At 34.9% G+C, this 27,757-nt stretch overlaps 2 protein-coding genes across 5 annotated transcripts in view; both read right to left on the reverse strand.

Moving 5' to 3' along the window:
• arrb1 (arrestin, beta 1) overlaps positions 1-9,113 on the reverse strand; it is a 47,442-nt gene extending 38,329 nt beyond the window's left edge. The window contains exon 1 of the mRNA XM_026282829.1: positions 9,019-9,113. Coding sequence (XP_026138614.1) covers positions 9,019-9,038 — 20 coding nt within the window. The 5' untranslated portion in view covers positions 9,039-9,113. The remainder of the gene's footprint in view (positions 1-9,018) is intronic.
• A 355-nt stretch (positions 9,114-9,468) lies between these two features.
• The window catches only part of atg16l2 (ATG16 autophagy related 16-like 2 (S. cerevisiae)), a 36,010-nt gene continuing 17,721 nt past the window's right edge, over positions 9,469-27,757 (reverse strand). For 2 of the 4 annotated variants that reach the window (XM_026282820.1, XM_026282823.1), the window contains 4 exons: positions 20,266-20,415; positions 19,448-19,495; positions 16,062-16,163; positions 11,411-12,417 (listed from right to left, as the gene is read on the reverse strand). In XM_026282820.1, coding sequence (XP_026138605.1) covers positions 12,324-12,417; positions 16,062-16,163; positions 19,448-19,495; positions 20,266-20,415 — 394 coding nt within the window. In that variant the 3' untranslated portion in view covers positions 11,411-12,323. Of the gene's footprint in view, positions 9,552-11,410; positions 12,418-14,869; positions 15,919-16,061; positions 16,164-19,447; positions 19,496-20,265; positions 20,416-27,757 lie in introns of those variants that run through there. The other 2 variants (XM_026282822.1, XM_026282821.1) reach the window with 2 other exon arrangements.

The following is a 27,757-nucleotide window of genomic DNA, read 5'->3' on the forward strand; positions in this document are numbered from 1 at the left end:
AATACATTGCTGCATGAAGCATGTCACCATTGTTGAGAGTCACACTGAATATTGATGTTTGTGTGACAAAGATTTTTTTTTTTTGAATTCTTGAAATTAAATGCATTATATTCAGCTGGGTCTCAGGCTGTTAACCCATTGAGTCACTTTAATAAGTAATACTCAACTATCACCATACATTCGATTGATTGAAACCATGTAACCAGACCACACATGTGGTGATGTCTTAATTATTCAGCAAACAATCAGAATCATGCACATGTCCTTTTGCTGTTTTTGCCATAATAAAGATTATAGCAGTTAAAACAACACTGATAAGTCAAGTGGCAAATTGCACAACTAAAGCCAACACTTACCACCATTATGGTGACATCAGACCAAACTATTACTTTGAAACAAAAATCAACATCTAAACCTCTGCTTAAATCTTAATTAGAATGTTAGGGGATAATGTTATAAGAATGTTATTAGTAAACATTTTTAGAATATTTTTAAAGAACGTTATCCTATCTTTTGAGAGAATGTTCTGGGAACAAAAATAAAACTACCTGCTAAAAACTTTGTTAGAACAATGGTAATGTTATTAGAATATTTTTAGAACAAAAAAAATCTAGCTGGGTGGTCTTGTTATGACATACCAAGCCTAAAAAAAGTGCATAGGTAATTTAATTTAGAGACAAATTTTTACTATTAACTCAGCTTAGTAGCATGCATATTTCTAGCATATATGCTGTTAATTAGTACTTTTAAAGCATTTATTAATGCCCTATTCTGCATGAACATATTTTAGATCCCTTAATCTTACCTCAAATACTTTACTGAGCAGTAAGGGAATTTGGAGTTTATTGAGGCAAAGGTCATAGTTAATAGTTAGGTAATAGTGAGAATTGCTAGCCTAATATAGAGATTTCTTTGCTCTTGCTTCCCAGATAGCAACATATAAATAGGCACATGATGGAATGATGATCTGGTCCACATTTAAAGTAAAATGATGGCACTTGGACAGACCACTCCTGTTTGCCAGATCTGGGCCAAAAGCAAGCCATAGCAATGCCACATATCAGCCAAGAGCAAGGAAATAAACCACACTGGACATTTTCTGAGCAAAAACGAATTCATGTATTATTTATAAGGTCCTCTCAGCTTGTCTAAGTTTGTTACCAAGCAAAATCACTGAAGAAAAGAAGAGAACAGGATACAAAAAAAGAGACAAACAGAAACTCAAAAACTACAGCTGATTTAAGCCACAGCCCTAGATGAATTCATCTGAAGATTAAATACAGTAAATCTCTGAAAATCTCAGCAGAGGAGGATTAAACAGCATCACCAGCTTCACATATAACCAGACTGACTTTATTTCTGTTAGAGTTCTACAGATTTTGTTATTGAGAATTAAAAGGTGTTTAAATCTAACATTTGTTTCATTTGAAGTCATCATAATGGTGATTAGTGTTTTCATTAATTGTGCTCATAACTCTTATTACAATTAGTTTGTCTTCACTGGCTGTTGTGCTTATCAAACACATTTATAGTAACAAACAAGACAAAATGAGAACAGGCTTAGTTTAATAGGGTGACAGTTCAAAAGTTAAAGAGGGCTAAACATGAATTTAAGTCCATTAATTTTCAGCAAATTAAAACTGAAACATTTAAAGAGCAGAATTAGAATTTATTTTTTTCATGAAGATTCGTTTGCAGTGTCTGGTTCTAACGGTCAAAGGAGTGACATATAGGGACAGTGGTGACTCCACATATCTTTTGTTAATGGGTGCATGGGTCTTCCATTTGTACATAGTATGTGATTAACTTATTTTCTTTCTTTTTATTTCTTTCTCAGTTTTAATGTAAGGACTGTAAATAAGCTATCCTGGTCACTCCAACATTGGCCACTAGCTGGTAACACATCATTAGGATCTTAGTATAATATGACCTATCAAGGTTAACTTAAAAAAAGCACTATCTTAAAGAATATGGGAAAAAAACATCATTCCTACCTGGGGTTCACCATGTGGGATTCACAATGATTTCTAGAGGACATACACAGGTTTATTGTATATTAACAAAATTATTACTGATTTATTCAAATTCGAATTTAAAAAATGCATTAGTATACTCTTAAAAAAATGGATCAGGTGATGATAGTCAGCTATTGATGGCTCATCATAATTAAACATTTGATTGACTAACATTTGATTCTAACAATTCCATCATGCCAATAATACATTTGCTGTATAAAACTACAGTATGAGATCAAAAGTATTACAGAACCAGTTAAATATTTAGAGAAGAAAAAAAACAAACACAAATATTAAACTAACACACAAAGTCATCATAAATTGACACACGTGACCCTCAACAATGGTGACAAGAAAAAGTGTAATGTTGCAATGTAAGCTGGGTACCATAGTACAAAACTCCCAGCATGCATCACAGCATGAATAAATTATGCAGTTGAATTGAAATAATTTTTTATTCTTACTTCGGTTCATGTATTTTTTTTTATTTTTTGCTGTCTTTTAGAAGTTTTCTGATGTCCATAATTGATCCGATCAGTTGAATATTTTGTCACCATTGCTGAGATTCAAGCGCTGATTGCTGATATCTGTGTGTGTAAGAGCTGCTCACTTTTCTTAATATTTCTTCAAGCTGATGTTGCAACTCAAATTGCAGTAGCACAGGGTATGTAACGTGAAAGCATTAATCATTTGGGAATTCAAATAACTTCAATAAATCAGACCAGAACACAATAATTGTGAAACTATCAACAGCAAACTATCATGTATTGCAAGTGTGTAAAACACACTATCATAAATGGCGAGTGATTAATAATAAGAGTTAAGACCACAACTTATGGAAACACTATTCACCATTATGGTGACTTAAAATTAAACAAACATTAGATTTAAACCCTGTTAAATCTCAATAAGAACTTCTGTAGACCTCTATCAGAAATAAAGTCAGTCTGGTTAGTAAAAAGTGAAGATGGTAAAGCTGTTTGTGGAGTTGTTTAATTATCCTCTGCTGAGATCTTCAGAGACTTTATGTATTTTATCTTCAGCTGGATTCATTTAAGGCTGTAGCTTAAGTCAGTAGTTCTTGAGTTTTTGTTTGTCTATTTTTTCAGTTGTCTTCTTTTTTTCTGTGATGGCCAAATCTAGCAAACATCAACAGTCTTCCAAAGTGCCATCATGCCACTCTACAAGTGAGCCAAATCACCATACCGCATCTGGGCTGGATCTGGGCAGACAATATGTTTATCATAGTTAATACAGGTGTATAACTTTAATACAGATGACCTGCAAAACTTAGCTGGTAAAGCTGACAAACCATGGAAGATTGTTGGTTAAGCTTGTTAAGAAGTCCTGTGTCGGTCCTATTAGTAGAGTATTAATCTCCTTGAAACAAAAATATATCAGTTCAACTCGTAGAGTGGATTGTATTTTTCACAACTAAGACCATTATTTAAATCATTGGCTTAAAGTTCAGTCTCAAGCTTTATGTTTATCTGCTAAATGCATTCCACATTTCCACTGTGTCTATGAACAGGTTAAATCTGTGTTCAACTGCATCCTCTTTATCCCAGGCTCCAGTCCCTAGCATCTGAAGACACAGGATGTGCTGCACAGGAACAAAGAGCATGGGTGGGATCGAGGCAGGTGGGGGTTGAGTGTGGAGGAAGCGGAAAGGATAGATGACAGGCCCTCTCTGTTTAGCACGCTAAGCATGACCGCCATGCTTGCTTCTGTTGGTCTTACACATGCAAGTCCTCATTCTCCTGACTATATGGACATCAGTATCCATGTTCACAAGGGGAAAAGTGTAGAAAACACTTGCACACTACCATATAAATCAGTGGTGTGTTAGTACCTGAAAGTCATACTCAAGTAAAAGTACAGATATCTCACCAGAAAATGACTTTAGTAGAAGTTTATGCCACCGTTTAGAATATTAATTGAGTAAAAGTATTAAAGTTTGTGAAATTTATTGTACTTAAGTACGAAAAGTATATATATATATATATATATATATATATATATATATATATATATATATATATGTATACAATTTTTAACGTACATAAGTATTGAAAGTAAAGGTATATAAATGTTCATACACAGTAGCAAGATTGTGTTCAGTTTTACTATTTCTTCCATTTTGTAATTTTGGGCAAGAATAAGTAGCACTTAATCCAGTACTTAGTGTCTTTCATTCCAACATAAGAAATAATTTCTGGAATCTGCATCTGAAATAGCATGTAGTTACAGTTTATGTATCTCAGAGGGGACATGGATTCATTTAAACTGCAGATACAGATGTATAAAAAAGGCTAATGCTCTGTTTTTAACATAAAACGTTGAATTTTGACATTAGAAATAATTTAAAACATGAAAAAAGTCAAAATGTGAAATTAAAACCACCAGTAGGTGACCGTAAGTGAATAATTCAACCGATTCATTCAAACAGCTGATTCATTCAGAAACAAAGCATTTGACCATGTTAATGAGTGAATAACTAAATCATTTATCCAACAGATTTGTTAAAAAAAAAAAAAAATCATTCAATAAGTAAACACCGATCCATCGCTCAGTGACGCGAGACTCTTTTCGTGATATAGATTAAGTTAACTAGGCCTACATGAAAATATATAAATATCAAAAGCATACAGAAGCATTTTTTGCCATCCACAATTTAGAATGCCTGGAATATTGAGTTTTAATAGGCTAATAAATCAATGTGCGTTCACTCTCTGTGTGAATTGGTGATATAGCCGAATCAATAATGTCAGATTGCATATCATTACAACAACACTTAACATATTATTGCAGATGATGCTGTATCTATCGCACACCCCTGACTCGACTTGAGTGGAAAATTATTGTACTATGGGGAAATTTATCGGAGTTTAGAATATAAGTGTTAGCGTTTAGTGGAGTAAAAGTAAAAGTTGCCTGAAATATAAAAACTCAAGTAAAGTACAGATACTTCCAAAAAATACTTAAGTACTGTAAAGAAGTATTTTTACTTTGTTGCATTACACCACTGCTAAAAATACAGACTGACTATGGTCCATGATAAAAGAGACTGGAATGTTTTCAGGTCTACATCAATCCACAAGAAGCTGTCTCACACTGTTTGGCACTTCGCACTGCCTCCCTTGTCTTGACCTTCTCGACTGTAACCGACAGTGAAAATTGTACAATGATGTAACAATATTGAAAAACTGAGAAAAACAAAGGTAGGATGGAGGCATTTTTCTCTTGAGCTGTTGGTAAACTGTGTAATCACTAATGATTGGGCTGGCTGTGTTAGTTACCCGTTCATGCTCCTCCCGAAATTTGTTTATGAAACATCACTTAATTCCAATATTAAACTTATTTAATTAATTTAGTAATTAGTAATGTTTAATTGTCTCTAACATTTTTTTTTGCATCCCCATTGTTGCATGATTTTTTTCCACCATTGCAGAAACAATAAAATAAAATTAACAAAATAAAGTTACTGAAATATTCCTTAAAATGGTGACATCTAAAAACAACACTGAACCCTTTAAAAATTATGGTGGACAGACAGATAAATAATCCCATTGCATTTTAGCAAATTTTACACAGGTTGCTGTATGGTTCCCTATATGTTTGTCTTATTAAGATATTACTTGTAAATTATAAGTAAAACAATTTTCGACATTTAAAATATTTGACTACATTTACACATCTTGTTAAATATACAGTTTTAACTTTATGATAACTGATAGTACAGTTAATTACTAAAAGGCAGTTTTAACATTTTTTTTTTTTTTTTCAATTTCAAATATTAATTACACTATACATTACCATTGTAATATAAATAAATAAAATGTAGCTTGTGACCAACATGAAACACATCTGAATTCTGGAAGCAAGTGTGCATGTGTATATATGTTTGTGTTTTTCTACCTCAGCTGAGGGAAAAGCGCACAGACCACAAACTTGATGTTTCCTGGGGTATGACAAATCTAATGGCTTCCTCATTTCATGCAGGTAAAAAGGTCAATAGAATATATCCAGCAATTTGTCAAATTTGATAATACATTTGTGTCAGTCATTCTGATGTGTCTGAAGAATGTTCACAGCCAGATTGTCATTTCCTGTCTGATACTGTAGTGTGACAAAATACTGCACACAAATTTATTACTGACTGAACTGAGGGGTTGTTATTTTAGCGATACAAATGTCTGAAAATGTATTTCTAAACCCACTGTAAAGGTTTCTCTTTGTAAGCTTTGTTTAGGGGTGGCTGGAATGCAGCTTTATGCACAACTGGTACAATATAGCAGTCAAAAAATACACAAACAAAAGCATTATAGGTTAAAAGACATGCCATCTATTATTGTATTCCATATAAATTTAATTTGTTTAAAGCTGCCTCTTAACGTATCATGCACAACTCTTTCTAAACTGTTATTCAAGTGGTCATATGCATCCAGGGAGATTCAGATTGGCAGGAGAATTCAAAAGGTGCGGAAGAGCTCAGTAATAATCACACAAAGATGCTAAAGAAGCATAAAAATCATTCAAAAAGAACAATGGATCACATAGAATATTTAATAGATAATAAGTGTGGGCAGCACAAATAGGATGCCCATCCTGAAAACACTGTATAGTAGATACTAGTAGATAGTAGAACAGAAAAACTTTAGGCTTCTGAACTAAAAAGCACTTTAAGTAACAATAAACCATTAAAGGCTACAAAGATTTCAACTTGCTTACTGCATCGGAAACTCAGAAATCAACTCTGAATTTTAAAAAGCGCATCAGTGCTGATAACCTGATACCATCGTAAATTAGATTAAGTGGGGAAAATGAATTTTTATCTTGCAAAAAACACTTAAGCATGAGTTGCAGATACTGTAAAACTTTATCACACCAAAACTTCAATTGCCGGTCAGGCCTGAGTTCAGTTGATCATTCAGGTCCATTCATTTTAAGTGGGTTATATGTTTCTGAAATGTTTAAAGAGCAGAAGAAGAATTGATTCTTTCATGACATTATTTATTTGCAGTGTCTGGTTCAAAGAAGTGACATATAGGGACATTGGTGACTCCACATAACTTTTGTTAATGGGTGCTATATGTGATTAACTCTTATTTTCACTTATTTTCTATATTTTACTTTCTTTCTCAGTTTTAATGTAAGGACTGTACATAGTCCTGTAAATTTTTTCTAATATTAAGTAATTAAACTTTGACGGAAAGTATTACCAGAATGTCTTATTAATAATGTTGTCTTAGTTAAATCTTATAAAGACGCAGTATAAACAGAAATAATAACAGAGAAAAGTCATTTTAATGAATATATGCAAGGTAACACGACCATGTAAAGCAATAGAAGATGCACTTCTTGCAAAGTTTGTCATGAGCAGATTCAGATGGCTCGTCAACAGATCTTTCACTGATAATCTAAAGCATAGTGCACACAAAACTGCCTGTGCTTTCTCAAAATGCCAAGCACCAATCTGTTGGGGTTTAGTTTACAGGTATTTAACGTCATAACTATGAAATCCTAATCTGTTACAATAAGCACTTGCTAGAAAGGACTAATCACTGTCGTTTCCAACTGTTGCGAGATGCACATATTGCATCTTTGGAAGATGTTAAAAGAATTGGTAGCAAGTAAACAAGAACAGCTGTTCCACTGAATCACACTACTGCACCGATCTGATACTCTATCATATCAGTCACATATGTTCCTTTTTTCGGATCAAGTGTCAGTCTGATGGGACTGATCCGAAACGATTCTGTGCATTATGGTTGTTACTGTCAAAAAAGGACAAAAAATGGGAAAATGGTGAATTTATACAGTGTAAAATAATGTAAAAAAGCAGATAATAAGAAAACAGAAAACAAACAAGATCATATGAATTCATACAAATTGGCCACCAAATCACCAGTTACAAATTTCCATGAAATTGTGTTAGTCTCGTCATTATTCATTCAGCACTCAAGCAATTTGTTGAGATCAGTTATGACAGTCAGCACAGTAAAACCCTCTACAAGATGTTCCTAAGTTCCCATTCTCTTTATCATAAAGGCCTGTGCTTTTGTTTAAAAAGACTGTATTTTGCTTGAGTTTATTGTTGATTCTGAATGGTCAAAGACTCACAATCAGATGTCTGTTAGATGAGAGAAGTGGAGTAGCGAGCGGAATGAAATTTTCATTATGCGACTTTCATTCCATGCGACTCTGAGTGATTATGCTTTAAATTGTGAATCATCATGTGCACAGAATATGCTATTGTGACATTCTGCATTGGAGAATTTCATTTTGTTAAAAATAATAATTGTTCTTGATGTAAAGAAAAATTTAAATCTGATCAACTTTTTCCCACCTTTCTGCGTGAAGAAAAGTTTCCATGGATGTTAATGGTTCTTCGAGGTGCCAGTAAAAAGGCATGTAAATGATTTTGAAGAGTGAATTGTTATTATAAAGCAGGACTGGTTCGCAGTCTTGTCGAGAGTTTTGAATGTCCTGCTCAAATGTGCTCTTGTGTGAAATGTCAAATATCAATGGAAATGCCGCTATGCCAAGACACTGTGATACCTCCACCACCCTCTAAAGCCTCCAGCAAATGAAGAACAGATGAAACATATGGGATACACTCATGCAATGGTTTCTGATGGCTTGACAGAGAGGAAGGGATAAAAAAATGCAACTATCTATAAAGCTAATGGTCCATTATGCACAGCAAATATGCTTATTCCAGCCTCAAATCCAGCTGTGTCCCAGTCCCACTCTCTCCATGCACTTTCCTGACCTGGGTTTTCAATTGAACACAGCTTAATACAATTTAAAAGGTAAACTCATCGTAACTGGTGTTAAAGAGCTCAGACATCTCTCCCTAAACTTGCTCTGAGAATGGATAAATGTGAACTGTGATGCAATACTGATTTCGTTGAGCCACTGTTATGTTAAATGACAAGCTATAGAATAAAAGAAAGATGTCCTCCTGTAGCAGCGAATCCTTCTGAAACACACGGCTTACCTTGTGCCTTTATCACCCATCGTGAGGATCAGTGTGCGACAGATACTCTTCTGCTGTGGGAAAAGATGAGAGAGGCTGCCGAGAAAAGAGAGGGAGATGGAGCTGAGGGGAAAATAAAAAGATGAAGAGAATTTACTATGCTGCGTTAGAGAGCCGCTGTCACTTAAGCAGCTCTTCTCGCGGTTTGAGCACTTTCCAGGTGAATCCAATTACAGAAGCATCTCCACTCCAGACAAACGGAACGAAAACAAGCAGAAGCCGGCGATTCCTGGTTGCTTTCCTGTGCTGCTCTGCTTTAGGAGTCCTTCAGGAGTGAATGTAGGAACAGTAGACACTGTTTGGAAAATCCTAACGCTTAAGAAGCTTCTGTTTGATATCCACACTATCTAGCAGAGCTCATCCGCTGTGTTTTCCTCTCCTCGTCTCTCTCTCTCTCTCTCTCTCTATCTCCCCTCCTCTCTGGATGTGTGCGCGGGGTGATGATATTCTCCAACGCTGGGCAGATTTCTCAGCTCGCCGTCACTGTGCAGACGCTGTGAGTGAGATGAGCGATGACATCGGTTAAAGTGGTGTCACGTTACAGTCCTAAACTCCCAAAGCAATAAATCAATACAGATTAGGATAAAGCAAATCAATCAGCCATCATGTGGGTTTAAAATGGTTTTATTAATTTTAAAAGCATCCCTGAAATTTGAGTGTTTTTTATCATATATCAGATAAATAAATCAAGATTCTAAAATCTAAACATCAAGATGATGCTGAAATTCAAACCCAGACAAAATATGACATGACAGCAAAGCATCATTACTTCAGACCATATTGACAAAAGTGTAAAACTCTAAAATACTTTTAATTCTCAAATGAATGCTAAACCGTGTCATATTGGCACTTTTCCGTAAATAGGATACACTTTGGTGTCCCATGACTTCATTAGGCACAAATTCCACAAAGGTTTTAACCTAACAATTGACCCATAATGAAAAGCAGTTAGTTTCAAAACTGAAAGCATCTCAAATATTTATTAGAGTTAATGCAGGAAACAAATATCAAATAATGATAATAACAATTAATAAATAAATGCACTCTAATCACAACTACAAACAAATATTTTTGTCTCAAATATCCCGCTATACAGTGAGACACATTTTGAAATTATTCTTTATTTTTTATTTTATTTTATAAAATGTAAAATGTATCTAATTTGTATGATTATTTAATGTAATCACTTGTATGATGTCACTGTGTCATGACAAGTTTTGGTATTTCAGGACATAGTATTTTTTACTCTATTCATGGAAGGCGCCTGTTCGAACATAGATAAGCATAGACTTATTACTCTTTGCTCCGTCTTTCATTTTGCATGTAAACAATTGACTTGATAATAAAACTCTCTTTTGGTCCTTAAGTTTTTGCAAAAAAGAAATGAGTGTAATTAACAAATATACCGCTGTTCCCTTGATAACTGTGCTACTTTGAGGACGATCCACATTTGGAAAGGCAGAGTTCTTTTAAGTTTTACTTGGTAACAATGCAGTGATCTACAGTAAGATTAGAAATTTCTGAGGCACAGTACTTCACCATAGCAACTAGCTCATGGTTTTAGGTTGATAAATATTCTAGACACTACATTAAAACTACTCAGTCCAATAGCTGAGAAGTTTAAGATGGGCATTAGACTTTCCATCATCTAACCTTCAATTAACATGCAAATGAACACAGCAGATCGAATCACATGGCGGTCTGTGCATTATGCTGGACTTGTGTGATCTCTGATGGCAGTAATTTGGGTCTTCAAAGTCAGTCAGAGCGGTGCGCTGTGATTCTCATCAGACACGGGGCTCTTTTAAATGCTAATCTGAGTGCAGTTTAGCAGTGAGCATACTGGGTCTCTATGGCAGCACTAAAGAGTGTGGCGGAGGCCAAGGCTTCCTCTCATTCATTTTTAAAACACAAGTCCCTTTTTATAATAAATTACTGGAGTCAGTCCAATAGAACTAAAGCAGTGATTAAAATCTAAAAATCTCAGACCATTAGTGAAAATGCTTCTATATTGCTGTTTTTCTAATTTAATATATATTTTCATTATTAGAAATCATTGGCATGACAATTAGAGTGAATTTAAAAATCAACAAACACAATAATTGGAGTGTCTGCTTTAATGACTGGACCAGAATAGAATGGAAATAGTCAATAAAACCTCATAATGGTCCCAAGATTTCCACTGTGGTGTAAGACAGCTAAGATATATACACTAGCATTCAAAAGTTTGGGGTCAGTCTTTTCTGCTCACCAAGCCTGCAATCTATCAAACCTTATTTGATTAAAAAAAAAAAAAAAAACAGCAAAAAAGTAATATGTAAAATAGTATTACACTTTAACAGAATGGTTTTCTATTTTATTTTTAAATGCATTTTATTATCAAAGCTACATTTTCAGCAGCCAATTACTCCAGTCTTAGGCATCACATGATCCTTGAGATCTCATGCTAAGAAATATTTATTATTAATTTAAACAGTTTCAAGTTCATATTATTGTGGAAATATATTTTTTTAAATAACAGAATTTATTTAAAATAGAAATCTTTTTACACTGTAAATGTCTTTACTGTCACCACTGATCTACTGAATATCAGCAATTATTTCATAAAAACATACTGACCCCACAGTTTTGAACGAAAGTATAATATTTACTGTATATCTCGTTTTATATTGCATTCAAGAATCTTTGTCATTGTGTGACAATATTCAATGGCCTTTTACCAGGCATTCAATTTTGTGTTTGTTCTGTGTTTTGGTCTCTAAAAATAGGACTGACATGCGAATCCATTGGGGTCGAGTGTCCACGTATTCAGAAATGTGTTGTCTTGTTCCTAAAACAGGCTGAATCCATTTTGTTCATGTTTCCCTTTGATATCAAATCCCACAGGCAGCAATATCTGGCGTACGTCAAGAGATCTCAGATTTTCAAGTTGCTGACAATTATAGTTCGAAGTCAAGCAATAGGAAGGCCTACAAACGCTTTGGCAAATTCTGCATCGGTAATTCATCTGTAACAAGGTTTCAAAACAAAACCCAGACAGCTCTGCTCAACAGTCGCCAGACCCCTGTAGCATTAGCACATCTGTCTGCGTTTTGGATGACACAGCCTCTTAGCAACAAAGACTGTCAAAATACTAAGGATCCTGCTACTGACGGAGTGCAGAGTGTGAGCTTTCCCAACAAGGTTGTGTTTTGATGACATCCCTGAGTGCATTTCCAGGAGTGACTTCAGTTGATAAGATGGAAAAAGGCAGCCCGTGTCTGGTCTCAGATATCGCTCCAGAGCACAGCTCGACGGCTCTTGTCCACGCTTACCACATATTCACCAGACAACGACCAGGCCACAGCGCTTATTGAAGCTCTGCAAAAATAATTTTGCAGAATCTTAGAATTCAATTTAAAGACAAAATTAAAGAGATAATTCACAGCATCCCACCCAAAAAATGCATTCGGGAAAAGTGGAATTATTGACACAAAAACCTCCATAATTAATATACTGTATTCTAATTATCCTGAAGCCACATTAAAAACTAAAATATAGCTTTGTGCAAAGAACAGATTGAAATTGAAGTTAATATTTGCTTAATATCTTTCCCGCTCTTTAAACCTTTCACAATTTAGAGTTCATTTATATGCATCATGACAATTTTTACATAATAATGGCTGACTGTATATTATCCCTTATTTGAGAGTGACTTATAGTATATTTAACAATGCAAGTAACAATGTAGCTTGCTGCTTAATTCTTCCTTTGCCCCAACACTTCCATGTAATTGACTGCATTTTCTGTATTTTTATTGTTATATGGTAGGCGCTAATACACATCTTCTGAAAAAGTACTGAATGTCTAGATAAAACATAAGCGAAGACGAAGAAGCAAAAACAAGTGATCGCATACATGTAAAATAAAGCGATGATCAAGCATTATACAGCATTTAAATCAAAACTGCCAAACTTTACCAATGTTACGAATGAAATGTTGACACATGAAAGTGTTTAAGGACTGTGTAAGTTTTGGAGGTGATGATGGAAGCTATCTACGTTTTGAATCATCGTTCTGTATCCTTTACTAAACAAAAACAATAACAAAAAAAACCCAGATTTTCTCAGCTTTTGATTCAAAATGTTGCGTTGACTTGAAACTTTTGTGTAAAAAAAAAAACAACAACAAAAAAACTAGGAGTAAAAGATTTGCTAAATTTAGGTGAAATTTCATGGGCAAAAAAATATAATATTGTCAATAGTGTAGCAATGTAATGTAGGGCTGTCAAAACATTAATTTCAATTTTGAACATTAGTCGAATTTAAAATAAAAATCCACGTTTGAATGCAAAAAGGTTGCAGCCTTATCAGTGGCACACAAGTTGTATTTACGTTGTAAATGTCCAGTTGAACCCACTGGTTGTAGCGCTGCTACGTTGTTCATTCAAAATACTGCAGAAAAAGAGAACATCAATGTGGAGAAGATGTTGTTTACGTTGAAACCAAGACATTCACACAGAACTCATATTTATCAAATTTTCTATAGGGATATCTATCACCGTCAACTTACGTCTCGCACAAGAGAGCCGCGTGTTTAGGAAGTCATGTTAAATTAATGTAAGTTTAACTTTTAAAAACATGTCTCGAGACTTCCCACCCTTCCCACTGCATCTCGTGTTTTTAACCATCTGGAATCTCAGGGTATTTTTGGAGCCTGGAGAAGTTTTGTACATTTCTTATAAACATCTAAATGGCTAAAGTCTAATCTCACTGTAATCAGCACAAACTGGGCTATAATAATATGTGCGCAGCATTTATGTACACGATTGTGTTTTGAGAAAAAATTTTTTTTTTTAATTAATGTAATTTTATGTTTGTAGTTTATTTAGAATATATTTAATTATCCCATAACATAATTTAATATTCACTTGCGAGTGCAATTAAACAGTTCATTAGAAACAATCAAAGCTGACTTTCAAAGTTGAATTTTTTTCAGTCACACAATACTTCAGAAATCCTTTTAACAATCTGATTTTCTACAAAAAACATTTATTATTATTATTAATTTTGAAAAGAGCTGAGAATATTTTTCAGCTTTTTTTGGGGGGGGGGGGTAAATTGAAAGAACAGCATTGTTTATTACATTTGTTACAGTTACATTTATTTGTTACATTTATATTATTTACATCAAGCTTTTGAATGGTATAGTAGTGTATATTGTTATTGAAACTTCATGATGTTTCACTTGATTATACATTTAGTCAGGAATTATATTTTGGAAAAAGTCTAACTAGTAAAATGTTTACACATTTTGTGAAAACTAGTACAAGTATATATATATATATATATATATATATATATATATATATATATATATAAAGAGACTTACTCATGTTTATTATCTCTGCTGAATAAAGCACTTCATTTTTTTATTTTTTTTTTCTGAGGAAATCCAAATCTCAAATCACATCTTTTTGGGGTGAATTATGTCTTATTCCTCTCGGCGCGAAGCAAACAGTAAATTAAAGAAACTTGAAGAACAGTTTCACTGCATTGTCTTCTGTTGCGTTGGCGTATTCAAGCCGCGCACTTCAGTGAAACATTAGAATCTGAATAGAGCGTTCAGCACGAGGGCGTAGTTTCATCATCATTACTTGATCATAGAATATTTGTTTTCTGCAGCACCGAAAACTTGTTTAGTTTAAAAGTAGACATGTCAGGCTTTCTATAGATATATCTCTCATGTCTCTTTGTTGAGTATTCACTGAGTTACAGTTCATTTTAATGATGCGTTTGTAAATGAAGATCAGCGCAGACAAAGGCTGCAGACAGCACACCTCGTTTGTTATCCTTATTTTATAAATGAACAACGTTTTGTTGTTATTATCTTATCTGTACTATCAAAGTCTGAAAGTGTAATTTAAGTTATTTTCGGGGTTATCAGGAGAAAATGCCTCGTAACGCGTATACGCGTTAGTCGACTCCAGAGGGTTAAGTGAATAAAGTACTCTTTGTGATTGGTTTTCAGTACTTTGTATTAAACTATACATACATGCATGATGCTGATTTGTTTCTAAATGTTTAAGCAACTTAATTAATTATGTATGGTTTATAAACATTATGTTAAACATTATGTACTTTTTCAAGCAGCTTGCTGTCAGTCAGAAGAGTGAATTCACATAACAAACTTTAAAATTAGCAAAAATTTAGCAAAATTTGCGTGGGCAACTTTTATTGTGATCATAGAAACACTTTGATTCAGCATGAAATTAATGAAGGTGCCAATGAAATTTCGATGAACAATGATAAATTGACATAATAATAGATAAAACAACACAAATAGCCAATCAAATCAAGGTTGAGAAGCCTTGTTGCCATACGCAAATTTTGTCAATAAAACTTTTAAATCCATCTAGCTTTACTAAACTAATGGACACATTCAAACCATGCATGATACAATGATTCACTGGAGAAATTAACTTGCTAGTCATGACTATTTCCCAAAATTTAAATAATTTGTTGCTGATTTAGTAATTTAGAATTGTAGTAAATGACATCACAATGGTGGTGGAGTCAGATTATTGCTGTAAATATTAAACATGGCATCTACGGAAAACTTTGTTCTCCATTGTTTCACTTTATTTTCAGATATTTGATTCAATTTCAGGCTCCGTAATACATTCGAGTAGGGTTCTAGAGCAAAGCCGCACACGTCCACTCTTTGTCGTCTTTACACACTAAAAGATGCAGAATGGAAATGTGGAATGACATACTGTATATAGATTGTACTGCATATTAGCCAGTCCACGTCACAACAAGAAACTATGTTGTAGTTCTCACCACACAATTCTGGAATGCTGTTTGCAAATGTGTGTTGGAGCTATGGTTTTGGAAAACACAGAAAGATTGAATTATGTTGGTCATAATCATAGTTTGCTAACGATACTTAGGAAATGCTTGTAGGATGCAAGTATTGTTAGGAAATGAAATGATTGGTTGTTTGTGGTGACATCCCTGAGTTACCTGTGCATGTCAGGAAGCCGTTTTTCCAGGTTTCCTGTGTTCACATTCCATATGTAGACGGCACCGTCTGCAGAGCCAGCTGCCAGGAAACTGCCATCCGGACTGAAAAAGACAGAAAACCGTCCATTGTGACTGATGACTACAGACTGAAACACATTACTCTGTGGAACTGTTTTTCTCTTGCCATATAGATCCCTCGGGCCATTGATCTGATAAAAAATTGACTGAAATGTCAGGAAGCTATACAAGACATATCTGTTCAGTCTGTTCCTTAACCAAGTGAATGAGATTGCAAGACTGCATTTTAAAGAAGATTTTTTTTTCTTTTATGCTGAAATTATGCTGCCTTTATAGACCTTACTTTGTACAAGTTAGACATGGATTCAAATGTATATCTCACAGAGTGTGTGATCGAAATACCACAAGTGCAATGACAAAAGACAATAAGATGGCGGATGGATTCAATGAGCATTAGCTGAAACCAATGTAAAGTGTTTCAAATCCGTTGAGGCTCCATTTCAGACAGCATGCCGTCTTAGAAGTATGTAGAGAGCAAGAGACAAAAACTATAGTCAATAACCATCTGGACACAATTTTCAATGTTTTTGCTCTTTTCCACGATACTGCATCTGACATGAATCAATGGACTTCAAAAGGTACTATAAGCGATTTCAGTCTTGCTAACTTCTGCTGGACTACATTAGATCACACTATCCCTTCAACCACACGCCTTCTCTAAAAAACCCTGTGCTCCAAAGACATGTCAGCCAATCCACTGTCAGCAATCCCAAATGCAGTAAAATATTAACGGGCAAAGAGCATTGATCATTGGTTGGTTTTATGACTGGCTAAAAACTTGTTTGTTACAGAGTCTAGGGTTTGATTTCCTTGGACACCTATTTCGGTGATATTCACATGGTTGCAATTCCCGTTTGGTCCTACACTACCCTGCAAAAGTATTTTTTTATTATTATGCAGGAATTATGCATTAAACTGACTGAACTTGACAGTCAAAGACTTACACATTGTTAAAAAAAGATTTCTATTTCAAATAATTGCTGTTTCTATAAAAATGGTTTTCACCAAAAACATTAAAGGTGCTGTAGGGAACTTTTGTAAAAAAAATATTTTTTACATATTTATTAAACCTGTCATTATGTCCTGACAGTAAAATATGAGACAGATAATCTGTGAAAAAATCAAGCTCCTCTGGCTCCTCCCAGTGTCCTATTGCCATTTGCAGAAACTCCATCGCTCCCGGTAAAAAACAACCAATCAGAGCTGCGGTCCGTAACTTTGTTTGTGTTCAAAATGTAGAAAAATTAACATAATAAGCGAGTACACCATGAATCCATTTTCCAAACCGTGTTTTTGGCTTGTCCTGAATCACTAGGGTGCACCTTTAATAATTGTTTATATTCGGACTATTTTAGATTGCTTCGGGGGTACCGCGGCGGAGTAACCCAGTACCTTTGTGATTCTTCATAGACATAAACAGAGAGAAGTAGTTCTGGCTACGATGTTCTTCCGCAAGACGCAAGCAGTTCTGTTTATTAACCGCTAGAGCGTCAAAAGTTCCCTACCGCAGCTTTAAGCAGTACAACTGTTGATAATAACATGAAAATACAGAGCACAAAATCAGTATATTAGAATAATTTCTGAAGGATCGTGGGACACTGAAGCTTAGAGTAATTATGCTGAAAATTCATATTTTTTTCTAAACAGGAATAAATGACATTTTAAAAATATATATTTTTTTCCCATAATTATTTTATTATAAAAAATTTTTTATAATCACAATATTTCTGTTTTACTGTATTTTTTATTAATGCAGCCGTTAGTGAGCATGAGAGACATCTTTCAAAAACATAGCATTGTACAGACCCCAGAAATATTTTGCCAGATAACAAAATGAAATGAATTGTGAGCAAATTTTCTTCAATAGAAATAGAAATTCTTCAATATGCTCTGCTCGACTATTAGTTTCTTCACAATATCCTATGACATTGGGCTGTTTCTACCTGTGCAGTCTAAAAGAAAAGTGTTGGCCAAGGAGGGAAGATGCCGAGTTATATGCCTGGCACAAGAGTGCAGAGCGAAGGTGTTGATGAATGATGAAGCAACCATTACATGCCTGTTTGTGACTCTCTGTCTTCTTTTAAGTGCTCATGCAAGATCCATTCGTGAAAAAAAAGCCACAGTGCGTTCTTGGCCTCACTTGTCTCCAAGGAAACGGTTTATGCCTGTGCAGGGAAGTGCTAAAAAGACTCATCTGTAAGACTGGTTTCTCATCTCACATCACAAGGAATGTGTTGCATTTACTTTCTAACAATGTTGAGAAGAACTGCAGGGTCAGACTGCGCATGAGGATATAAAGACTGCAAAGGCTCTAGGAGTATTGAAAACACATCTAGAGCTAGAAATTAAAAGCATCTATCAGATTCTTTAATACGGCATCTTACGCTGTTATATAAGTCTTTTCTGTAAATTCATACACAACAAACAAGTTTGGCAATGAAATTAAGCCTAAAAGGCAAAATAAGATGACCTCTGAAGGATCATGTGACACAGAAGACTGGACTAAAGGTGGTGAAAATGATTTCAAATAAATGCAACTTCCTTGACCATGAGATGACGTAAAAAAAAAAAAAAAAAAATAATAATAATAATAATAATATATATATATATATATATATATATATATATATATATATATATATATATATATATGCCAGTCCCATTGAATGGTCATGTAACTAAACAATACAATAATTTAACATAATGATTTATTTTTTTTCTCAGCAACACCAATAATTAAAAAATGTATTAATAATCTAATTACTAGCTCCAAAATTAATTGAATGTAAATGAATGAAATGATTAATGAATGAAAATGTCACTATACAAATTATCTAAAAGGTTGGCTTCACATTCATGTAAAATAAGTAAATAAATAAATAACATGTCTTATTTTCTTAATTTTGAGGTTAATTATGACCAGCACAGGTTTTGTGAGTTTCACCCAAAACTATCATGGAACTGCATGCTGAGAATAATCCAGACTTTTACCCGAAAGAAAACAAGACGTGATTCCCACTGAAACTAGAAACTGACAAGAGTAACAAATGAAATCCGTCTTGCCAGCTATCAGAATTGGATTTTCCATTCACATGACCTCTCCAAAGACTAAGAAAAGAAAAGTCAGCACTGCAAAACAGGGTTGGTGTAGATGCCAACGTTTCAGGGGTTGTAAGCATCACACAGCATGCCATCTCGAATGAGACATAGCACAGACATGTCCTATTACTGCGCAGACAGTGGTCTGCAAACTCAACACTGATGGATGGCTAGCGACGACTCACTGTGTCCTGTTTGATTTCACTCACCTGAAGATGGCCTTGGTGCTGTCACTTCCACATTTGAATCCCTCCGCTCTGAAACAAGCAAGAAAAAGAGAGAAAACATTTGTGAGTGTTTTGTAAAATGAACAACAAAACTAATCAGAGTTCTCATACAGATTTATATAAACACACTTTTTAAATGCCTTGGGCCATGTTCTGTCTATAGAACTGGTTTCTCTGTTTTTGCATTTGGTGCCTTAAAACAAAGAATAATACTGAAGGGAGCCGTTCTGTCATTGGTGTCAGGGAATTGAATATGGATGATTTAAATGATAAGTTATTTTGTTTGTCTCTTGGAACTTTAATCAACACTGTGAGCCTATTGCAAATTAGTTTCTCAATTTAAAAAAAAAAAAAAACTTCTTGTATAAGTTAACAAAAACGGTGTCTGTGTGTATTTACTAAGTTTAAAGGTGTGTGTGTGTGTGTGTGTGTGTGTGTGTGAAATTTACTGCCACTTTTTAGAAATAAAAATGTTCAGCATGTGTATCCTTAATTAATTACCCAAATTACTGCAGATGATAATTACATTAAATAAGCACTTTTTATTCATATAATTTAAATATAGTTTGAGTAGATGTGTTTTGAGGATCACTCAATGTCATATTATCATAAACATGTATGTTGCAGGTCCTAATTAACTTACTGACCAGCTGGCAGAGTTTTATTTGCTTGCCAAAGGCATGTTTTGTTGCTCATCAAGAGTTATAAAATCTATTTCTGTGTATGATGCTGTTAAGAATACAACCCCACCTGTGGCTAACCCCCTCTGTGTGTGTGTGTGTGTGTGTGTGTGTTTCTACCTGAAGGCCACCCTGTCGTTACTCTTTCTCAGGTCAACCAGCTGCAGGATGTCATCCCTGGAGCAGCTGAGCAGCTGCCTGTGGTTGGGGCAGAGGTCCAGTGACGTCACTCTGCCCTGAAGAGGCACTTCCTGTGTGCACGTGCCTGCCCTACGGAAAACAGACAACCGCATTTCACTTTACTGTCATATCTTAGTGTAACCAAGCATAATACAGCAAACTGGTAAACATGACAATTCAGTACTTGTGTTTATTTTATTACTTTTATTTATTTTTAGGCATGTGAATTAAAGTACATTAAATTCTGTAATTAATACTTGCTAATTAAAAATACTAAATGCAATTAAAATAGCATCTATTTTTCAATTCCTTTCAACAAATGTCAAATTAAATAATAATAATAATGATGATGATGATGATGATGATAATGAAAATAATAATAATTTGTTGTTTAGTCCTGGCCTTCAATTATACTGTAATTCTGAATGGTTATAATTATACATTTTATCTGTATTATACAAATAATCCATTTAACCGAAGCATCAGTAGTGGTATAGGTAATATTGGCCTTATTAATAATTAGTAGAAAATGTAATTATTTATGAAAATAATATTAATAATTACAAATGTAAATGTAAAGTTTAAAAAAATGTTATGTTAGACATTTGATGTTTAAAATTATTTTCATGCTGATGGGAGAACAAATGGATTTGGACTATTTTACTGTATTTTTCATGATTTAAATAATTTCATGTTCATTTTATGTTCAATAATAGTTCCAATAGCTAATATCTTAAGTTATCTAATAACTACTAATAAAAAAAACATTACATTTAAAATTACATTTAAAAATTAAAATTGAAAAATTAAATTAAATTAAATTACATTAAATTACATTAAATTACATTAAATTAAATGTGTGCTTTTTAAATGCTTTTAAATTGTAATGGGACACAACAGTGAACCCTGTTTGGGAAAAGTGACCTAGTTGTTGTTATTGCCACCTGGCCTCATATTATTTTTGTGTTGTATATTAGGACAGATCAAGCACCATGAGGCTTAAGGCCCATCTGAAGTCTGAAATCTGACAAATGCAGCTCTCCATCGAGCATAAGGAGACTGATGTCATGATAGATTGTCTCATTACACTATGAGTGATACACTTAATAAGACAAGAGAGGCGACTGCAGATGTGCAGCCTGAGGACACAGTCTGTTGTTTCCTTTTATATTCCAACAAGTTATCACCTGGATAAGGACAAGGGGAAAGATTGTGAATCTCAAGATATTTAGCATTTATGATTTCCAGGTGTCACTCGGTAAACCAGAGGAGGCTCGTTTTTCTGAACGTTGTGCAAGACAATGATTTGAATTTCAATCACAGAGACAGGCTGGAGTGTTTATTGCCTCTTCAAGAGACACAGATTTTGTGCAAGCTTATTATACAGTGAACACGTAACTCTGAAAGTAACTCTTCTTTTCTGAAAGAGGCAAAAATGGTCAAAGTATTGCATGGAGTAAAACGCAAATGTCATTATATAGCACAAATCCCATTACGACGAGATGAGCTGAGAGGAGAGACAATCATGTGGTCTGATGGTTGCTAGGAGACAAGCGAGCCGTCGGCTCCTTGGCAGCTGAAAGCTGTGGTTGCTGGGAGTGAATGAGAGATGTCAAGGACTGAGACGTGGTGTAAATAATGGCTCTCTTTCTACCTCTGTGGCGTCATCTATATTGTCAGCTTCATGCTTAAAAGGTGAATTACGTTCGCCGTGAGGCTTTGTGGCCTATGAAGAACAGAGCTTTGCTGGATGAACATCCTTGGTGGTATTATTTTACATCCCTTCTCCAATCAGAGCAATCAAAACGCACTGATATTCTGAAGAAGGAGGGTTATGCAACAATTGAGGCATAATATTGCAGGGTCACTTAAAACGCAACCAAATGATTTTTTTAAAGCAACCTTATTCAAGGAAACTTGATCAGCTCCAGTGTGACATAAGGGACATTTATGGTACACCATTAATATTTAGTAGCAGATGATGTAAGCTGTTCTTACAGCAGCAATGCATTCAATAAAAGACACATGTTTGCTGTTTTTGTTTAAGGGAAGACACCAAAGGTGAATAGGGCAACATCTTCAAAGTGCCCCATTATGCCATTTCCAATATTGCCCTTCATGCAGTGTGTAATGTAACAAATGTAATGTAATAAAACGATCAGCAAAGCCGAAAGTGTATGATAAACTTACTGTCTCCCAAAATAGGGAATCGACTCTCTACAGACTAATCGAGTCGTTAGTAATTCAAATCCCACTTTTGTGATGGTTACACGTCACTGAGTAACACATTTGCATATTTCCCGCCTATGTTCTATGTTGGCTGGCAGTGAACAATTTGACCACACCCACAAACAGGTCATTTTACTGATGACTGCTTCTCTAATATCAGGGAGTTAAAAAAAAAATGGGTAAAGTTCAATGCAGGATTCACTAAACACTTACTCTTGAAAAATGGCTCAATACCCTGTTTATTTGGACCAGCTGCTCCACTAAATCACAACCTGTAATATACAAAATATGGAACTATGGCAATAGAGGTGCTCCGATCACAATCGGCCGATGGTTAACACGCATCTCGTCAGTAAAGCCGGTTCTCTAATCAGCGGTAAATTCCATCAGGTGCGTGATTTCACATAGAGCAGCTGTTACTACATAGAGTCGTTGTTAACTGAGAAGATGCGCAAATAAACGCTGAAAATTAACGTGGATTTGCACAGCTTCTTAGTTAACAACGGCTCTGTGTAGTAACAGCTGCTCTATGTGAAATCACGCACACGATAGAACCAGCTTTACTGACGAGATGAACATTAACGATTGGCCGATCGTGATCGGAGCACCCCTATATGGAAATGTGCGTATTGTTTCCGATGCACTGTAAATGGTAGACCAATTACAACAGGGCCATCTGACTAATCAGAGCATTCTCACGGAAAGGAGGGTTTTAGATAGACTGAGTCTTTGAACTCCTTTGAACGAATCGTTTGAGAATCGCTGGAAAATGAGGTGATATTAAATGCATATTTTGAGAAAACAAAAGCGTTTTTTGACCTTGCATGCATGTAATCCTATTGTAGGAGACTCCCAAAACAATTTTAGGAACTATAAAAATAGCATAATAGGGGCACTTTAACAGATTAACGGTACAATAAAGGGAAAATTAGCACATGAGCGCAATTCCAAAAGAGTGCTGATGGACATGGAAATTTCTGCAGGTAATTTACTAACAACACTGTCACAAATAAAGAATAAAGAAATAAAGGCCATTGTAGAAGAGGCCAAAACATTGACAGAAGTTGCAATAAGTTTAGAATCCTAGCTGAGGGTTCTAAGTCGTCTTTTATTTCCTGAAGCAAATTAAAAATAACATAGCTTGGCAAACAATTTGTTCGTGAAAAAAATCCTCTCTCTTCTACCACATGCTCTCTGTTCTCTGCCGTGCCTCCTCCTAGCAACAAATTGCAGCCATATCAAGTGCAAAATAGTTTAAGACATGCTTTTTTGGGTGTTAAATAATGGCTCAAATACCAGCAATTTAATGAGCGCAAAATTTAGTAACGCACGTTGCATGATTAATTTGAATACTCCCCTCCCATAAATTTTGCGTTTGAAAGGGAAACTCCTACAGATGCATATTCAATAAGGTCAGGCACAAAAATAACTTTGTCCATGTCTTTTCAGCGCTAATTCACCACTTCGCGTCTTTAGTAAAACCTGACAATATAATTTTAATGCCAAAAGATAGTTTGCACTGGCGACAACTGTTAGTAAAACTGCCTCTTAGACTACGGTTTTGTATTAAAAGTTTTCTGAAATGTTATGTTTTTAAAAGCAAAGAGATTATATAATTAAATTATATTTTTATTTGTTTGTTTTTTTATTTTTACACGTTGGATTTTTTTTATAACTCTATATATCAGAAAATATTGCCAACAACCAGAAAAAAATAAACAATCAAGTCTTTAGGAATACGAATAAGTAATAATACATAATATAAATAAATAAATATATAAATAAACCAGGTGAAGGATATGTGAACAAATCACTCTTGATAACAACAAAACTGTAACGTTTAGTGCATGTAAATTCTAGTGGAGATTTCTGGCTCAGCGTAGGAGAAAAAATATATACTTTTCAGAAAAACGCATGTATTATAATTTAAATCTACAGACGCAAATAGAGTGCAATAAAAAGTGCAATAAAAAGAACACTAAAATGTGTATTGTGGATATTTACTTCCCACTAAAACATGTAACAGAAGCAAAATAAATCAGTTCAAAATTCTGCAGTGTATGTAAAACCAATAGTTTTGCCTGTAGTGTTCTACCATAAGATGTTATTGTTGATTTCTTATCCAATGGATTTTAGATATTACATTATATTAACCATATTTGTGTCATTCCGTCCATTTAACATGAACAGGGATGCAATTCTTGTTAAAGATACTATTAAATATATATAGTTCTTGAAGTCCCAACTTCTTGTCCAAGCTCTTGTTCTCTCCAGACTGGACTATTGTAATGCTCTCCTGGCGGGCCTTCCTGCATGTACTATCAAGCCTCTATAACTGATCCAGAATGCAGCAGCAAGGGTTGTCTTCAATGAGCTAAAAAAAAGCTCACATTACTCCCCTCCTCATCAGGTTACACTGAGACTTGTCATGGTACTTGTATACTGTTGTTGTTCTCTTGTTGATCTGATTGCTTCTATTGTTCTCATTTGTAAGTCACTTTGGATAAAAGCGTCCGCTAAATGATTAAATGTAAATGTAAGATTGCAAGAGCTGAATCCAAATCATCAATATTTATCTTGCTTGATCTGTCTGCTGCTTTTGACACGGTTAACCACCAGATCCTTCTGTCAACCCTACTGACAAAGGGCATCTCAGGAACTGCACTCCAGTGGTTTGAGTCTTACCTATGAGAGGTCCTTCAAAGTGTCTTAAAGAGGTGAGGTGTCCAAGTCGCAATATCTATCTACTGGGGTGCCTCAGGGCTCAGTTCTTGGACCACTTCTCTTCTCTGTCTACATGGCATCATTAGGTTCTGTCATTCAGAAAAATGGCTTTTCATACCACTGCTATGCTGATGACACTCAACTTTACCTCTCATTCCATCCTGATGATCTGATTATAGCTGCTCGCATCTCAACTTGTTTAACAGACATGTCTTACTGGATGAAGGACCATCACCTTCAAATCAACCTTGCCAAGATAGAATTGCTTGTGGTTCCAGCAAACCCATCGTTTCATCACAATTTCACAATCAAGTTAGGCACATTAACCATAACTCCTTCAAAAACAGCCAGAAACCTTGGAGTTATGATTGATGATCAGCTGACTTTCTCAGACAACATTGCTAAAACCGCAAGATTTGCTTTATTCAACATTAAGAAAATCAGGCCCTTTCTTTCGGAACATGCTGCACAACTCCTTGTTCAAGCTCTTGTTCTGTCCAGGCTGGACTATTGCAATGCTCTCTTGGCAGATCTTCCAACCAGTTCTATCAAACCTCCAAAATTAATCAAGAACATTCCAGCAAGATTAATTTTTAATGAGCCGATAATAATACACGTCACACCTCCGTTTATCAATTTGCACTGGCTACTAATAGCTAATTTGTTACTTCAGACTTATGTGTCCTCTAGAAGCTCGTGTTCTGCAAGTGAACGTAGCTTGATTGTGCCATCCCAAAAAACACAAAGTCACTTTTACAGACTTTTAAATTAAATGTTTCCTCCTGGTGGAATGACCTGCCCAACTCAATCCGAGCAGTCCTTAGCCATCTTCAAGAATCAGCTTAAAACACATCTCTTCCACATCTCTTATATATATTTGGTTAAAAGTGTATATTTAGTTTCAGTTCACTGTAGAAATTTGATTTGATCCAACATACTTCTTTTGTTGTTTGTTTGTTTGGTCTTTTATTTGAGAAAAAGTAAACCAATTATCTGTGTAAGTTTTTTTTTTCTTTAATCCAATGACAGTGTAGGTGTTTTCAGTGTAGGTTTCATGAGATTAAAAGCATCAAAGGAAGAGTCCCCCCAAAAAAGAATTAATGCTAATATTTCAAATTTTCATAAATGCATTTACAAAAGGGTTTATGAGTTCTCACTTAGATGTAAGTGCATTGTGAAGCTAATGGAGATGCAAGTTTCCTTAACATCTGCATAACTTCTTGCACAAGCCTCACAATGTGCTTGTCAAGTTTCACAACATGCTTACATTCACGTCAAGCGTAAACTTGACCTTCTTACAAACTTGTATGACAACAGAGATAAAAAAAGAAAAGAAAATTGTTTTTTTCTTATGTACACAAGTTATTTGGCTTCAAAATACATTAGCTGAATCTGAAATTGCATACTGTATGGCAGGTAATACATCTGTTGGCAACCATTAAATTTACATTGTAACCATTAAAAAAAAGTATGTTCTATATGTGACCCTGGACCACAAAATCATAGGTAGTAGTCATAGGTAGCACAGTAATTGCTAAAAATACATAGTTTGGGTCAAAATTATAGATTTTTCTTTCATGTCAAAAATCATTGGGATATATAAGTCAAGATCATGTTCAATGAACATTTTGTAAATGGTTAACCATACATGTATCAAAACTTAATTTTTGATTAGTAATATGCATTGCTAAGAACTTCATTTGGACAACTTTAAAGTTGTCCAAATGAAGGCCACGACTTTCCAAGGGGAAGTCGTGGCCTAATGGTTAGAGGGTTGGACTCCCAATCGAAGGGTTGTGAGTTCTAGTCTCGGGAATTGTGGGTGCCGGACGGAATTGTGGGTGGGGGTAGTGCATGAACAGCTCTCTTTCCACCTTCAATATCACAACTTAGGTGCCCTTGAGCAAGACTTAGGTGCCCTTGAGCAAGGCATTGAACCCCCAACTGCTCCCCGGGCGCCGCAGCATAAATGGCTGCCCACTGCTCTGGGTGTGTGCTCACAGTGTGTGTGTGTGTGTGTTCACTGCTCTGTGTGTGTGCATTTCAGATGGGTTAAATGCAGAGCACAAATTCTGAGTATGGGTCACCATACTTGGCTGAATGTCACTTCACTTCACTTAAAGGCGATTTTATTAATATGTATATATTTTTTTACTTTTTGTCTCTCGACCACATACTGTCCAATCCTAACAAACCACACATCAATGGAAAGCTTATTTATTCAGCTTTCAGATGATGTATAAATCTCAATTTAAAATTGGTTTTGTGGTCCAGGGTCAAATATATGTATATGGGTGGTATGAATACAATTCGGGCATACATGTTTCAGCTGCTTCACTGTCAAGTCCCAGAAAAATATTTTTAAAACAATTAACTAGATGTTATTGCAAGTTTTTAGTAAAGTGGATGTCACTTGAATCATGTTGTTGTTATGTTTCTAAGTTGGTAAGTTCACAACGTTAAAACATGGAGATACGTT

The sequence above is a fragment of the Carassius auratus genome, chromosome 15 (assembly GCF_003368295.1).
Source record: "Carassius auratus strain Wakin chromosome 15, ASM336829v1, whole genome shotgun sequence".
Lineage (NCBI taxonomy): Eukaryota > Metazoa > Chordata > Actinopteri > Cypriniformes > Cyprinidae > Carassius > Carassius auratus.